Source organism: Ranitomeya variabilis, chromosome 4 (assembly GCF_051348905.1).
Source record: "Ranitomeya variabilis isolate aRanVar5 chromosome 4, aRanVar5.hap1, whole genome shotgun sequence".
In the NCBI taxonomy this organism is placed as follows: Eukaryota; Metazoa; Chordata; class Amphibia; order Anura; family Dendrobatidae; genus Ranitomeya; species Ranitomeya variabilis.
The window spans coordinates 554926086-554940835 of NC_135235.1; the positions used below are offsets into that span (position 1 = coordinate 554926086).

Genomic DNA, 14750 nt, shown 5'->3' on the forward strand with positions numbered 1-14750 from the left:
TGTATAACTCCACCACTGATTATCAGCTTTCTGTCAATGTACACGGAAAGCTGCCAATCAGTAGTGGGGGTGGGGGTTACACAGAGGAGGAGGATTAGGAAGCTTGAGATAATCTCCTGCTGTTAAAACACTGACTCTTTTTAAACACCAACACAAAGCTGAGTAAATGACACATTGATTGAATCATGGTCTCTGTCCCTATATCATGGACCTGCTGACAAATCCACTTTAAGCACTATGTCATATAGTCAATGACACATCTTGGACACTAGGACATTTATGCTGCATGGTTGCCATAATATACTGGCAGTATATGCCCTTCATGCCACCTTGTATGAAGAGCTATTGGCTTTGTGAATATACACGTTACTGTAGTTGTTCTGAAGTAGATTATTAATGCCCTACAAGGATTCTGCTTCTTATTCTTTTATTATTTTACAATATACAAAGACATTTAAGAGACAAGGCAAAATACATTAGAAACACATATTCTTTGGTCAGGAATATGATAGTAGCATTACATTAACCATTCTGATTTTCTCCAAGTGGCTGATGATAAAATGCAGCAGGTTTCTGGGCTTCTTGTAAAAAGGCTGCCACTCGTAGCATTCCTTTTCTCCTTAATTTACACCATGCAGTTGCTCTCCACAAATCTCCGGCACTTCATCACTTTTAGGTAAGTCTCCACCTTGTGCATGTCTTTCTTGAAACAAGACAGGAGACCATAGTTTTTAATCCGTGCATCATCGTTGTTGTCTGGATGGGAATCAAATTTGTCATACGTAAAGGTCAATAGGCCGTAATTCCTGGCGTTTCCATCATCTAGTTCCTGGTGATGGCAAAAAAGATGAATCATTAAAGGGATAGGCTACGTCATCCATATCAGATTGATGACCCGTCACCCTGACTGATCAGTTATTATTAGCTCTGGATGCGACCATTGAATGAAGTTGTATGGCACATCTCCCGTTCAATGTGTAGCAGCCGCTGCCGAGAACTGCGGTATAGGTGCAATACTACTAGCTAACCAGCAGGGGGAGCATGCTGAGGGCTCATCTTACCCTTATGAGAGCATATAATCCTTCTTCAAGATCTCGCAGTTTTTCATAGACCGCATTCCCGAACATTTGGTTGGTGAATAGTTTATTCAGCGATTGCACCGGTGTCATCCAAGACTGAATGAGGGTGAGGGAGAATCGAAGAAGGTCCATGTCCTGTAATAATTGGAAGCTAGTTAGGAGTTTTGTTAGCGGTGTGATTATGGTGGTAGACTCATGACACAACCTTCAGGCTGTGAGGAAACAACCCTCAGTGGAGGACACAACTTACTGATTTCTGGTGGGTGTTGTCCTTGTCGGTTGGGGCTGGGATGGTTTCTGAGTAGCAGAACATCGCATAGGAGTTTTTATTTGAGTATCTCTTATCTTCACGGATGAATGTTCGTTCCTGGAAGAGAGATGTAAGCTAGTCAACAGCACAGTCAGCCACAGTGCGATGAACTATTCACTGCAATACACCATATTGCTTGGGTTTGCTTCACTACAAGCATCATCTGAGAATTAGGGCGCATTCAGATGACCATAGTTTTGTTCTGAGGGTGACCCATCACAACATTGCATCACACTTTAGCCAATGCTATTCAATGAGGTTGTGCACATGTCCGATTTTTTTATTTTTTTTTTCCTTGGACCGTGTGGTCCAATTAAAAAAAATTTGCAGCATGCATGATTTTCTTTCAGTAATTGGATCACACTCGGCCATTCAAGACTATGGATTTGTGAAAAAAATCGGACCACACTTGCATGACATCTGAGTACGGTCTCATTTTCACGGACTGACAGAATTGAGAAGATGGAGAATTAAAAAAAAAAATTCTCCACATCCGATCCCATTCTGACCATGCTCTAATCAGTCATAAACAGGACGCTTTATTCAGATGGAGAACATACGGTTGTGTGACCCTAGGCTTACAGTAATTAAATTTCCCTATCTGACTCCAATTTACATACATTGGACTCCAGTTTGAAGTCTGCCAACCATTGGGGCCCCTTAGGAAGCAGCCCATACATTTTCACCAGTTATTCTCCAAGTGCCCATTCAGCAGGATGACTACCGTTCTTGCCCTTTCCATACACATGTATGTTGGCTTGGCATGTGTTCTCAATAGGGAAAAAGCCATTGCCAGACACTTGTGGTGACGGCTTATCTTCCATGAGAACAAAAGGATAGGGCTTTGAATTTTAACAGCCTGATCCTTCTTTCCCTCAATATCTGTCACTGAGAGACCCCCATACGAATAAGAAACCATGCAATCCTGCCAAAATCAATGGGTTAGGTTGATTATTTCTGATGTCTAGGCCTCACAGATCTTCTACTGAGTACAATACAGGAACTCTATCGGCTTTTTGCCTGAAATGGCGCTACTCCCAGGTACTGAGTTGGAACTACGACACAGCTTGACTTACTTTAATGAGGTTGTTTCGCAATTTTCTGCACATTAGCTGCTCAGGAGCAGGATGTTCTCAGAAAGAAGCTGAAGTAGCCACAATCCCACCATTCTAGGCATTACTATACATCTGAGTGGTTAGATACTCCCTCAATCAGGACTTTGGAGATAGTATATGGCATCAGTGTTTCGGTGGAGAATCCCTTTAGATATAAAGGCTATACATTTTCTATTCCAATCATCAGTCCATTACTTACATAGTCTCGGTATGTGTCTGCCACCACCTGGTGAATGTATTGTGCCCTGATTACAGCATTATTGAGGAGACTGGCAAGAGGTATCTGGGGGAAGGCACTGAACCCCGGAGGGCTTTGAAGGCACATGATGAGCAGCAGTCCAAGCGATGAGCACAGTCCTAGAAACAGGTAATGAACCACATAAGTTAATATGAGATAATAAATTATGATGCCACCACCTTTCAGACATTCCTGCATGAATAGTCTGCATTGGTCCATCTGTTGGCCACCATTATTTTCAGACATTTTATGGGCTTGTAGGAAAAGTGCCATCGTTGCCCACAGATTGTGCTTGTTATTGCTTAATCCCATGAGTTGCAATATCAAGTCACAACCTATGGACAGATGGGACTTTTTTTTTGGAAGACAGCAGCCGTGGGTTTTTTTCCTAGCCATCTACTTGCAGACATACCTGAAGCCATTGTTTTCTGGTTGTGAAGCAGTTGGTGGTGCAGGTCTTCTTGATGTAAGGACCAGCTCCGGTCTCAGCCATTTATATATGTAAAGTGATTAATAATCAGAAGGTTTTTACAACGATCAGGTCACAACTAATACATGTATGAAACGTTTCTCATGTGACACTTCTTTAATATGGATAAAACAAGGTGACATTTCTCCTCGTACAAACATCTATATACAGTATTTCTGTAAAGCTCATATTACCGCTCGCATTATTCCATTCACAGAGCGTAGCTTGGCTTTCATTGAATACTATGTGGCTCGTTCTGATCCATTAATGCAGTAAGTGACACCTATATCCTGTGTATTAAATAGGCAAAAATCCACCCGCTCTTTGACTACACATCGACTCTGAATATTAAAGAAGTGGACAGACGTAGGATAGACGCTGAGGGAGACCTTGCTCTCACCCCACACTATTTGTTGTTGTTGTCTCCACACACTGGTTTCTTACTGTCCTATTCATCTTTTATTTTACTTTATATACAAATCGATTCTGGCTCCATCGGGTCATGTGTTTGATGCCATGAAAAATGGGATTTGGGCAGAATACCCTGACTGATCGGTTCACTGTAACGAGGGAGATAGTCACTTTGTTTTCCATCTGTACTCTGGTCAGGAAGTGTCTGTCTTTTCTGGTGGGCACGAAATTGTGGTAAAAGACAGATAATGACTGCTGGAATGGGAACCAGATTGAGATCAGAAAGTAACTATGTCATCTTAGCAAATGGCTCCATATTCCGAATCCCTCAGGAATATAGATGCAATCCCTGAGAGAGACAGAAACGAGGGGCCCGAAAACAATGCCTTACACCCAGTTCCCTGACTCTACTCATTTGACCCTAGATCACAATAGTGCTCTTCACAGAAAGTCTGGTTATTGTAGTTGTAATACAGTGGCCAGTGGTTGAATTAACATAAAGGTCCACAATTATCAGTAACGAGTCCTAGAAACGATTGTTTCATGATAACCGTGCAGTCTAAACAGGTCGCCTGTCACCCGACAAATGGTGAAATTAGCTTTTGTTTTGTATAAAAGATTATCGTTCTCGGCAGCACATCGTCTTTTGTACGCAGGACTTGTGCGGCTGAGCGCAAAGCGATGTACATGGAGTTGGGGATATGGCCAACAAGTCCCTATAGTGTGTGTTTCCCATTGTCCTCCCCATTCCATGTTTCTCAGTGTAACATAGCGAGGTACATTAGGGCCCCTCTGTAGAAGCTGCGGTATGACTATAGAACATACGACAGTAATGTATATGAGACGTAGGCTGGAGTCACACTTGTACAGTCTGCGAGAACAGTATATTTCTTGTAAATACAAGAGCAGATCCCGGCTTCCAGATAGGATAGGACAAAGTGCAGATGTTAAAAAATCCCATTCACACATGAGGCCAAACAACCTCCATGGTGTGATTTTATTTCATCATGGCAGCATGCTCTGTCCGTTGCGACAATGTCAAGGAGTTAATGCTTCCTTCTGTTTTTTTTAGACACTTTTGCCAACCCATAAGGTGGGACATTGGCGTGAAAGTTTTGAAAACTCGAGAAAATTGAATGTTACGAGCATATCCTCATAATAATTTTATTTTTCTGCATTTATTACACACGTCTATGCATCAGGGAACATAAAAATAGCACCATATTATATAAGGAGAAAACCGGTTACACATCTGAACAATCCAATGGTTTAAACACTTTCCTCTAAATGCAAATAATGGAGTGAGTAAAATATAATATATTAACCCCTTCATGACATGCGCCGTACATGTACAGCACATGTCATGTCCTTTCCTTTGATGTGGGCTCTGGCGTTGAGCCCACATCTTTCCCGGCACATGTCAGCTGTTTTGAGCAGCTGACATGTGCCCCTAACATCTGCGGGTGGAATCGTGATCCACCCATGGCTGTTCACCCGATAAATGCCGATGTCAACCTCTGACAGCTGAATTTAATGTGATCCTGCTGGAAGCGCATCACTAATCCCGCCCATCGGTGACCCCAGCACATGATCACAGGTCGCCGATGGGTCGGCATGACAACCAGAGGTCTCCAGCAGACGTCTATGGTTGTCATAACCGGATTGCTATGAGCACCACCCTGTGGTCGGCGCTCATAGCAAGTGAGTATTTCTGCTACACACAGGCGATCTGATCATCGCATGTATGTAGCAGAAGCGATCGGGTTATCGCAGCTTCTAATCTCCCATGGAGAATATTGAAGCAAGTGAAAAGTAAAAAAAAAAAAAGTTTTTAAAAATATATATAAAAAATATAAAAGTTCAAATCACCTCCCATTCGCTCCATTCAAAATAAAACAAAAAAATACACATATTTGGTATTGCCGCATTCAGAATTGTTCGATCTATCAAGCTATAAAAAGAATTAATCCTATTGGTAAACAGCATAATAATAATCTTTTAATATTTTTATTTATATAGCGCCAACATATTCCGCAGCGCTTTACAGTTTGCACACATTATCATCGCTGTCCCCGATGGGGCTCACAATCTAAATTCCCTATCAGATTGTCTTTGGAATGTGGGGAGGACCCGGAGGAAACCCATGCAAACACGGGGAGAACATACAAACTCGTAATGGAAAAAAAAAGCAAAAATGCCAGAATTACGAATTTTTTGGTTGCCGCAACATTGCATTAACATGCAATAACGGGCAATCAAAAGATTGTATGTGCACCAAAATAGTATAATTAAAAATGTCAGATCAGCACGCAAAAAAGAAGCCCGACCCCAGATCACGAAAAATGGAGATGGTGCTATGGGTCTCGGAAAATGATGCATTTTTTTAAATTATTTTTTTAACAAACTTTGAATTTTTTTTTTACCATTTAGATAAAAAGCAACCTATACAAGCTTGGCATCTACGAACTCGTAATGGGCTGGAGAATCATAATGGCAGGTCAGTTTTAGTATTTGGTGAACATGGTAGAAAAAATCCAAAAAACAGTTGTGGAATTGCAGTTGGAATTTTTTTCCCGTTTTCGAGTACACGACCTGGTAAAACCAATGGTGTAGTTCAAAAGTACAACTGTTCCCGCAAAATAAGGCCTCACATGGCCATATTGACCGAAAAATAAAAAGTTATGGCTCTGGGAAGAAGGGGAGCAAAAAACAGAAACGCAAAAACTAAAAAAAAGGGCGTGAAGGGGTTAGTCTGCCAAGAAAGTAGCTTATTTATTAAAGGCAGTCTGCCAGCACAAAATGACTGTACAAACCAAGCACAGTAGCATGGTGTGGCAAAGCATCTTCCCTCCTGCTTGTTTTCCATAGATCTCTGCCCTCCTCTTTCTCCTAGCTACAGCTGACAAGGTAAAGGGGAAGAGATAGATGAAAAGCAAGTAGGTGGGAAGTTGCACTTAACTGTCTGGCAACACCAAGGGGGAACCGAGCTTGGTTTGAACAGTCATTTTGTGTTGACAGACTCCCTTTAACCTAGCTTTAGATCAGTGGACTGTAACCAGTGCCTTTCTACTGGTGGTGAAACAATCGTTTTCTGTAGACTGCGGCAGTCAGTGCATGCTGGGAGTTGTAGTTTCATTAGAGAATGAGAGGTGAAGTTGCAGATCACTGCTTTATATATTGATAATGCACCTTTAATATGATCAAAGGGTTTGATGGGTTCAAAACTATTAGGACACTCTACTGAATATTGCGGGCTGTTCACTTTGAGCGTCGGCACATTATAATATACAAAGGGGTCATTTGATTTCAAAAACCTAATTTCAGATTTCTCGATGGGTCAAATTTGGGCTATTAGCAGGGGTTTCTCATAGGGAACCTCCATCAGCTAGACAAAGTAGAGAGTGACTGTGGAGCGCTTGGCTACAGGAGCAACATTTCTGTACAATGCACAGACCAACGCATTTAATAAACACAATGTAATACCTGTTTCATCTTGCGGGGGTGTTGCAGGGAAATTGAACACTTACTTACTATCATGTACAGCTGGCTGGAACAACCCTAGATCAGTCTGTTTTAACAAAAAGGAATTATAAAAATCGAACAACCCCTTTAAAATTGATTTCCCCTTTAAGCAAAGGCCCAAACAATGCCTGATAGCTATAATATATGGTAGATTCAGGATTTTCATAGGTGTAGCAGGTTATGCATTGCTAAAGCTGGATACATAGTAGTCCCAGAAGGCAGAGGAGAAAAGAAAGAGGACAAGATCCCACAACATAGTCTGTTCATGTTGGTTCACGGCAAGTCCATCCTCATCACTTTGGGTTCCAACCAGAGCATTTTGGTTTAGTCTTGACTTTGAACCCAAGACTTGGCATTAAAGGGTCAGCATTATCCACCATGGTGACAATTCTACTCAAGGCACGGGTGCTCGCCCTCCATGGTCTTGGCTGCAAGGACTCGTACGTTTTGGATGTCTTCATAGGTCGCTGTCTGATAGGCTTCTAGCCCCTGTGTAACACACAACACAAAATATAAGTACTCATACTAGATGTGTCTACAATAACGCGTACTGTGGGCGATGACAAACCAATGCTAAATCTATTGTCCTCGGCCCAAGGCTCTATAAGGATCTGGCATATGGGCCAGTGAAACACGAGCACATTTATACGCCTCCATTATGACGGCTGGAAATCCCAATGACTTTGAGCTAATAGCACAATAGCGATTTGTAATGCAGTTAGCTCAGGTCAGATCGGCATTTACGCCATAATATTGATGTAAAAATGCCCCATATTAGCTTTGTGTAGGGGTTTGTGCACACAGCGGCTTTTTCAAGTGGCTTCCTCCTGAAAAAGTACTGCAAAAATGCCCTATAAAATGAACATTGCTGTGTAAATGTTCTGTTTTATGTCACGTCTTTTGACTCTTACACGTTTGGAAAACCCAGAAGTGGTTAAAAAAAGTGACTTGCTTATTCTTCCGCTCTGTATACTCAAAAGTGTTGAGTAAAAGACACCGGTTGCTGCAAGAACGATGGCGAAACCGCTTCAGGAAAATTACCTCTTGCATACTCCTGAGACGGCTTTGCCGGGGAAATCTGAAGGCTGCATCCTCATTCTAACATTTCTATCCTTCTAGCAGTACATTAACGTCTCCACTAGACGTCGCACTCCCACCCCACAGGACTGATTGTGTCAGCAAATCCCCGATACATGATTCATTTGGACTCTGCGCATTGAGTTTGTGCCCCACACGTGCCATATATGCCATTTTTGCAATTGGGATTCATCAAACGTTTTGCACCGTTTACCTCGGGGTTGTAATATGTATTGCTTGCCGCAGAATGAGTTATCTAAGAATCTCTCAGTGAGCTCTGTCTGATGGGTGAGTTGAGTTTGTGACATATTTTTATCTGTCTTATTGTGACCTGCTCTAAGATGACTTATGACCACATCTAATATGAATGTGCACAGCAACAAAGACCGTGTAAAAGCCAGAAGCTGCAAAATTTTCAATGACGACACCCAATTGCAAAAATGATTAAGTCACAAATACATGCGTTAAAGTGAAAAACAAAAGCAGACAACCACTTTAAGCACTGCCTGCAAATCATCATAAAGAAATCCAATATGGTCAGAAATTTAGCACTACTTGTAAGACCCCTTGCAAAGTTTTATCCCATATGGAAACACTGAATGCATGGTTTTGGGCAATCTGTCGCTTTATACTGACTTGCAGTAGATGTCATGTAAGACATGGAGTCGTAGTATAAGGGACAGGTAGTGAGAAAAATCCTATAGCAGATGGCAAAACAAGCCCAGAGAAGTGGAATGTTATCCACGTACTATATACAGTCTTGGACTGGCCGACAGGAGAACAGGGGAATCCTCCGGTGGGCCACCACCCTCTTATGAGCAGTACTTGGCACTATATACTTGAATCACTACAAAGGCAGCATCTTATTCATTTACCCAGCTACCCAGTTCATTGTTTTATAAATCTGTGATTGAGGATAATGTCATCTTTACATGTAGCTGAATAGTGGGGCTCTGGGGTTGGTTACTGGTGGGCCCTTAGCACCACCATCCGACACTGGCTGTATGTAGCCAATACTAGCAACCCTTCTCCAATAGGATTCTGTCTATGGCCAGTTGTACAGTGTTAATATGCTAATATGCAGTACGTACCTCATATGTATGGTCCTCGATCTTTAAACTGCGTTTTCTCTTCTGTAAGATGAGCAAAATGAGTGTTAGTGCCGCTTATAGCCTGTTATGTAACATATTCTACATGGGCTTTAATAAGAAAGTATTATCTGTAGAAGATTGAAAGCTGATAGTGAAATGTATCTATAGAGAATAATGTTCTGTTGACTACCTAATCTACCCATAGTTTGAAGATGGGACTCTCCCATTGATAGCATGTCTTCAGGACATCCCGTAATGTTCTCCGAGACCCACAACGATCAACAAAATGAGGAGGAGGCAGCTTAGAAGAGCCGGAATACCAACCACAGTCACTTACAGTTAGGTCCATATATATTTGGACAGAGACATCATTTTTCTAATTTTGGTCATAGACATTACCACAATGAATTTTAAACAAAACAATTCAGATGCAGTTGAAGTTCAGACTTTCAGCTTTCATTTGAGGGTATCCACATTAAAATTGGATGAAGGGTTTAGGAGTTTCAGCTCCTTAACATGTGCCACCCTGTTTTTAAAGGGACCAGAAGTAATTGGACAGATTCAATAATTTTAAATAAAATGTTCATTTTTAGTACTTGGTTGAAAACCCTTTGTTGGCAATGACTGCCTGATGTCTAGAACTCATGGACATCACCAGTCGCTGTGTTTCCTCCTTTTTGATGCTCTGCCAGGCCTTCACTGCGGTGGTTTTCAGTTGCTGTTTGTGGGCCTTTCTGTCTGAAGTTTAGTCTTTAACAAGTGAAACGCATGCTCAATTGGGTTGAGATCAGGTGACTGACTTGGCCATTCAAGAATATTCCACTTCTTTGCTTTAATAAACTCCTGGGTTGCTTTGGCTTCATGTTTTGGGTCATTGTCTATCTGTAGGATGAAACGACGACCAATCAGTTTGGCTGCATTTGGCTGGATCTGAGCACACAGTGTGGCTCTGAATACCTCAGAATTCATTCGGCTGCTTCTGTCCTGTGTCACATCATCAATAAACACTAGTGACCCAGTGCCACTGGCAGCCATGCATGCCCAAGCCATCTCACTGCCTCCGCCGTGTTTTACAGATGATGTGGTATGCTTTGGATCATGAGCTGTACCAAGCCTTCACCATACTTTTCTCTTTCCATCATTCTGGTAGAGGTTGATCTTGGTTTCATCTGTCCAAAGAATGTTCTTCCAGAACTGTGCTGGCTTTTTTAGATGTTTTATAGCATAGTCCAGTCTAGCCTTTTTATTCTTGATGCTTATGAGTGGCTTGCACCGTGCAGTGAACCCTCTGTATTTACTTTCATGCAGTCTTCTCTTTATGGTAGATTTGGATATTGATACGCCTACCTCCTGGAGAGTGTTGTTCACTTGGTTGGCTGTTGTGAAGGGGTTTCTCTTCACCATGGAGATTATTCTGCGATCATCCACCACTGTTGTCTTCCGTGGGCGCTCAGGTCTTTTTGCATTGATGAGTTCACCAGTGCTTTCTTTCTTTCTCAGGATGTACCAAACTGTAGATTTTGCCACTCCTAATATTGTAGCAATTTCTCGGATGGGTTTTTTCTGTTTTCGCAGCTTAAGGATGGCTTGTTTCACCTGCATGGAGAGCTCCTTTGACCGCATGTTTACTTCACAGCAAAACCTTCCAAATGCAAGCACCACACCTCAAATCATCTCCAGGCCTTTTATCTGCTTAATTGAGAATGACATAACAAAGGGATTGCCCACACCTGTCCATGAAATAGCCTTGGAGTCAATTGTCCAATTACTTTTGGTCCCTTTAAAAACAGGGTGGCATATGTTAAGGAGCTGAAACTCCTAAACCTTTCATCCAATTTTAATGTGGATACCCTCAAATGAAAGCTGAAAGTCTAAACTTCAACTGCATCTGAATGGTTTTGTATAAAATTCATTGTGGTAATGTCTATAACCAAAATTAAAAAAATGTTGTGTCTGTCCAAATATATATGGACCTAACTGTATATGAAGAATTGTGCCACAACCCCCTTTTTATTGTATAGATTAGTGGGTGGTCTTGAAAGTTGGACTCAAACACGAATGTCTTATCCTAATCAATTTAAGTACTTGGGAATCTGTTTAAGATATCACACATGGCCAAGTTCACATGGCTGGACTCTGACAACATTTTAAGACCCAAATAATGGCATCAACACCTAGACATCCCACCTTACAGAACTTCACCCCTTCCTGACCTGTGACGCCACGTAGGCGTCATGAAAGTCGGTGCCAATCCGACCTGTGATGCCTATGTGGCGTCATGGAATGATCGCGTCCCTGCAGATCGGGTGAAAGGGTTAACTCCAATTTCACCCGATCTGCAGGGACAGGGGGAGTGGTACTTCAGTCCAGGGGGGTGGCTTCACCCCCTCGTGGCTACGATCGCTCTGATTGGCTGTTGAAAGTGAAACAGCCAATCAGAGCAATTTATAATATTTCACCTATGAAAACTGGTGAAATATTACAATCCAACCATGGCCGATGTTGCAATATCATCGGTCATGGCTGGAAACTCTGATCTGCCCCCCACCGCCACCGATCTCCTCCCCAGTCCTCCGTCCGATGCTCCACTCCCCTCCGTCATCCTGTCCGCTCCCCTGTCCTCCTGTCCGCTCCCCCGTGCTCCGATCCCACCCCCCCGTGCTCAGATCTCCCCCCCTCATACTTACCGAGCCTCCAGGTGTCCGTCCGTCTTCTCCATGGGCGTCGCCATCTTCCAAAATGGCGGGCGCATGCGCAGTGCGCCCGCCGAATCTGCTGGCCGGCAGATTCGTTCCAGGTACATTTTGTTCACTGTGATAGGTTTTATCACAGTGATCAAAATAAAAAAAATAGTAAATGACCCCCCCCCTTTATCACCCCCATAGGTAGGGACAATAATAAAATAAAGAAAATATATTTTCTTTTATTTTTCCACTAGGGTTAGGGTTAGAACTAGGGTTAGGGTTAGGGTTAGAGCTAGGGTTAGAATTAGGCTATGTGCACACGGTGCGGATTTGGCTGCGGATCCGCAGCGGATTGGCTGCTGCGGATTCATAGCAGTGTTCAATCAGGTTTACAGTACCATGTAAACCTATGGAAAACCAAATCCGCTGTGCCCATGGTGCGGAAAATACGGCGCAGAAACACTGCGTTGTATTTTCCGCAGCATGTCAATTCTTTGTGCCGATTCCGCAGCGTTTTACACCTGTTCCAAAATAAGAATCCGCAGGTGAAATCCACACAAAAAAACACTGGAAATCCGAGGTAAACCCGCATGTAAAACGCAGTGCCTTTTACCTGCGGATTTTTCAAAAATGGTGCGGAAAAATCTCACACGAATCCGCAACGTGGGCACATAGCCTTAGGGTTAGGGTTGGAATTAGAGTTAGGGTTGGAAATTGGGTTAAGATTAGGCTTGTGGTTAGGGGTGTGTTGGGGTTAAAGTTGTGATTAGGGTTAGGGGTGTGTTGGGGTTAGTGTTGTGGTTAGGGGTGTGTTGGGGTTAGGGTTGTGATTAGGGTTATGGCTAGAGTTGGGATTAGGGTTAGGGGTGTGTTGGGGTTAGAATTGAGGGGTTTCCACTGTTTAGGCACATCAGGGGTCTCCAAACGCAACATGGCGCCACCATTGATTCCAGCCAATCTTGCGTTCAAAAAGTCAAATGGTGCTCCCTCCCTTCCGAGCCCTGACGTGCGCCCAAACAGTGGTTTACCCCCACATGTGGGGTACCAGCATACTCAGGACAAACTGAGCAACAACTATTGGGGTCCAATTTCTCCTGTTATCTTTGTGAAAATAAAAAATTGCTTGCTAAAACATCATTTTTGAGGAAAGAAAAATGATTTTTTATTTTCACGGCTCTGCGTTGTAAACTTCTGTGAAGCACTTGGGGGTTCAAAGTGCTCACCACATATCTAGATGTTCCTTGGGGGGGTCTAGTTTCCAAAATGGGGTCACTTAGGGGGGGTTTCTACTGTTTAGGCACATCAGGGGCTCCGCAAACGCAACGTGACTCCCGCAGACCATTCCATAAAAGTCTGCATTCCAAAACGTTACTACTTCCCTTCCGAGCCCCGACGTGTGCCCAAACAGTGGTTCCCCCACACATATGGGGTATCAGCGTACTCAGGACAAACTGTACAACAACTTTTGGGGTCCAATTTCTCCTGTTACTCTTGTGAAAATAAAAAATTGAGGGCTAAAAAATAATTTTTGAGGAAAGAAAAATGATTTTTTATTTTCACGGCTCTGCGTTATAAACTTCTGTGAAGCAAAAGTGGTCACCGCACATCTAGATTAGTTCCATGGGAGGTCTAGTTTCCAAAATGGGGTCACATGTGGGGGAGCTCCAATGTTTAGGCACACAGGGGCTCTCCAAACGCGACATGGTGTCCGCTAACGATTGGAGCTAATTTTTCATTCAAAAAGTCAAATGGCGCTCCTTCCCTTCCGAGCCCTGCCGTGTGCCCAAACAGTGGTTTACCTCAACATGTGAGATATCAGTGTACTCAGGAGAAATTGCCCAATACATTTTAGGATCCATTTTATCCTGTTGCCCATGTGGAAATGAACAAATTGAGGCTAAAAGAAATTTTTTGTGAAAAAAAAAAAAGTACGTTTTCATTTTTACGGATCAATTTGTGAAGCACCTGGGGGTTCAAAGTGCTCACTATGCATCTAGATAAGTTCCTTGTGGGGTCTAGTTTCCAAAATGGGGTCACTTGTGGGGGAGCTCCAATGTTTAGGCACACAGGGGCTTTCCAAACGCGACATGGTGTCCGCTAAAGATTGGAACCAATTTTTCATTGAAAAAGTCAAATGGCGCTCCTTCCCTTCCGAGCCCTGTCGTGCGCCCAAACAGTGGTTCCCCCCCACATATGGGGTATCGGCGTACTCAGGACAAATTGTACAATAACTTTTGGGGTCCAGTTTCTCTTTTTACCTTTGGGAAAATAAAAAAATTGTTGCTAAAAGATCATTTTTGTGACTAAAAAGTTAAATGTTCATTTGTTTCCAAAATTGTGCTGATGTAAAGTAGACATGTGGGAAATGTTATTTATTAACTATTTTGTGTCACATAACTCTCTCATTTATCAGAATAAAAATTCAAAATTTGAACATTGCGAAATTTTCAAAATGTTCGACAAATTTCCATTTTTTTCACAAATAAATGCAAAAATGATCGGCCTAAATTTACCACTAACATGAAGCCCAATATATCACAAAAAAACAGTCTCAGAATCGCTAGGATCCGTTGAAGCGTTCCTGAGTTATTACCTCATAAAGGGACACTGGTCAGAATTGCAAAAAACGGCCAGGTCATTAAGGTCAAAATAGGCTGGGTCATGAAGGGGTTAAAATGCCATAGAGGTTCATTGTGAAGTAGAATTAAGTAGTGTCCATGTGTTGTGGTCACAGTACCGAGCCTAAAATATATA

The 14750-nt window shown here is 42.5% G+C and overlaps 2 protein-coding genes across 2 annotated transcripts in view; both read right to left on the reverse strand.

The window, feature by feature from the left end:
• Window positions 1–438: 438 nt before the first annotated feature.
• On the reverse strand, window positions 439–3217 carry LOC143765731 (somatotropin). Its single transcript, XM_077252704.1, has 5 exons — window positions 3155–3217; window positions 2704–2861; window positions 1330–1446; window positions 1062–1214; window positions 439–829 (listed from the first exon to the last, which is right to left on the reverse strand). The coding sequence occupies exons 1-5, from the start codon at window positions 3162–3164 to the stop codon at window positions 626–628; spliced, it is 642 nt and encodes a 213-aa protein (XP_077108819.1). The 5' UTR covers window positions 3165–3217; the 3' UTR covers window positions 439–625.
• A 1427-nt stretch (window positions 3218–4644) lies between these two features.
• CD79B (CD79b molecule) overlaps window positions 4645–14750 on the reverse strand; it is a 46075-nt gene continuing 35969 nt past the window's right edge. Inside the window, exons 5-6 of the mRNA XM_077252703.1 lie at window positions 9313–9354; window positions 4645–7633 (exon numbers count right to left, since the gene is read on the reverse strand). Of these exons, the coding sequence (XP_077108818.1) occupies window positions 7535–7633; window positions 9313–9354 (141 nt within the window). The 3' untranslated portion in view covers window positions 4645–7534. The remainder of the gene's footprint in view (window positions 7634–9312; window positions 9355–14750) is intronic.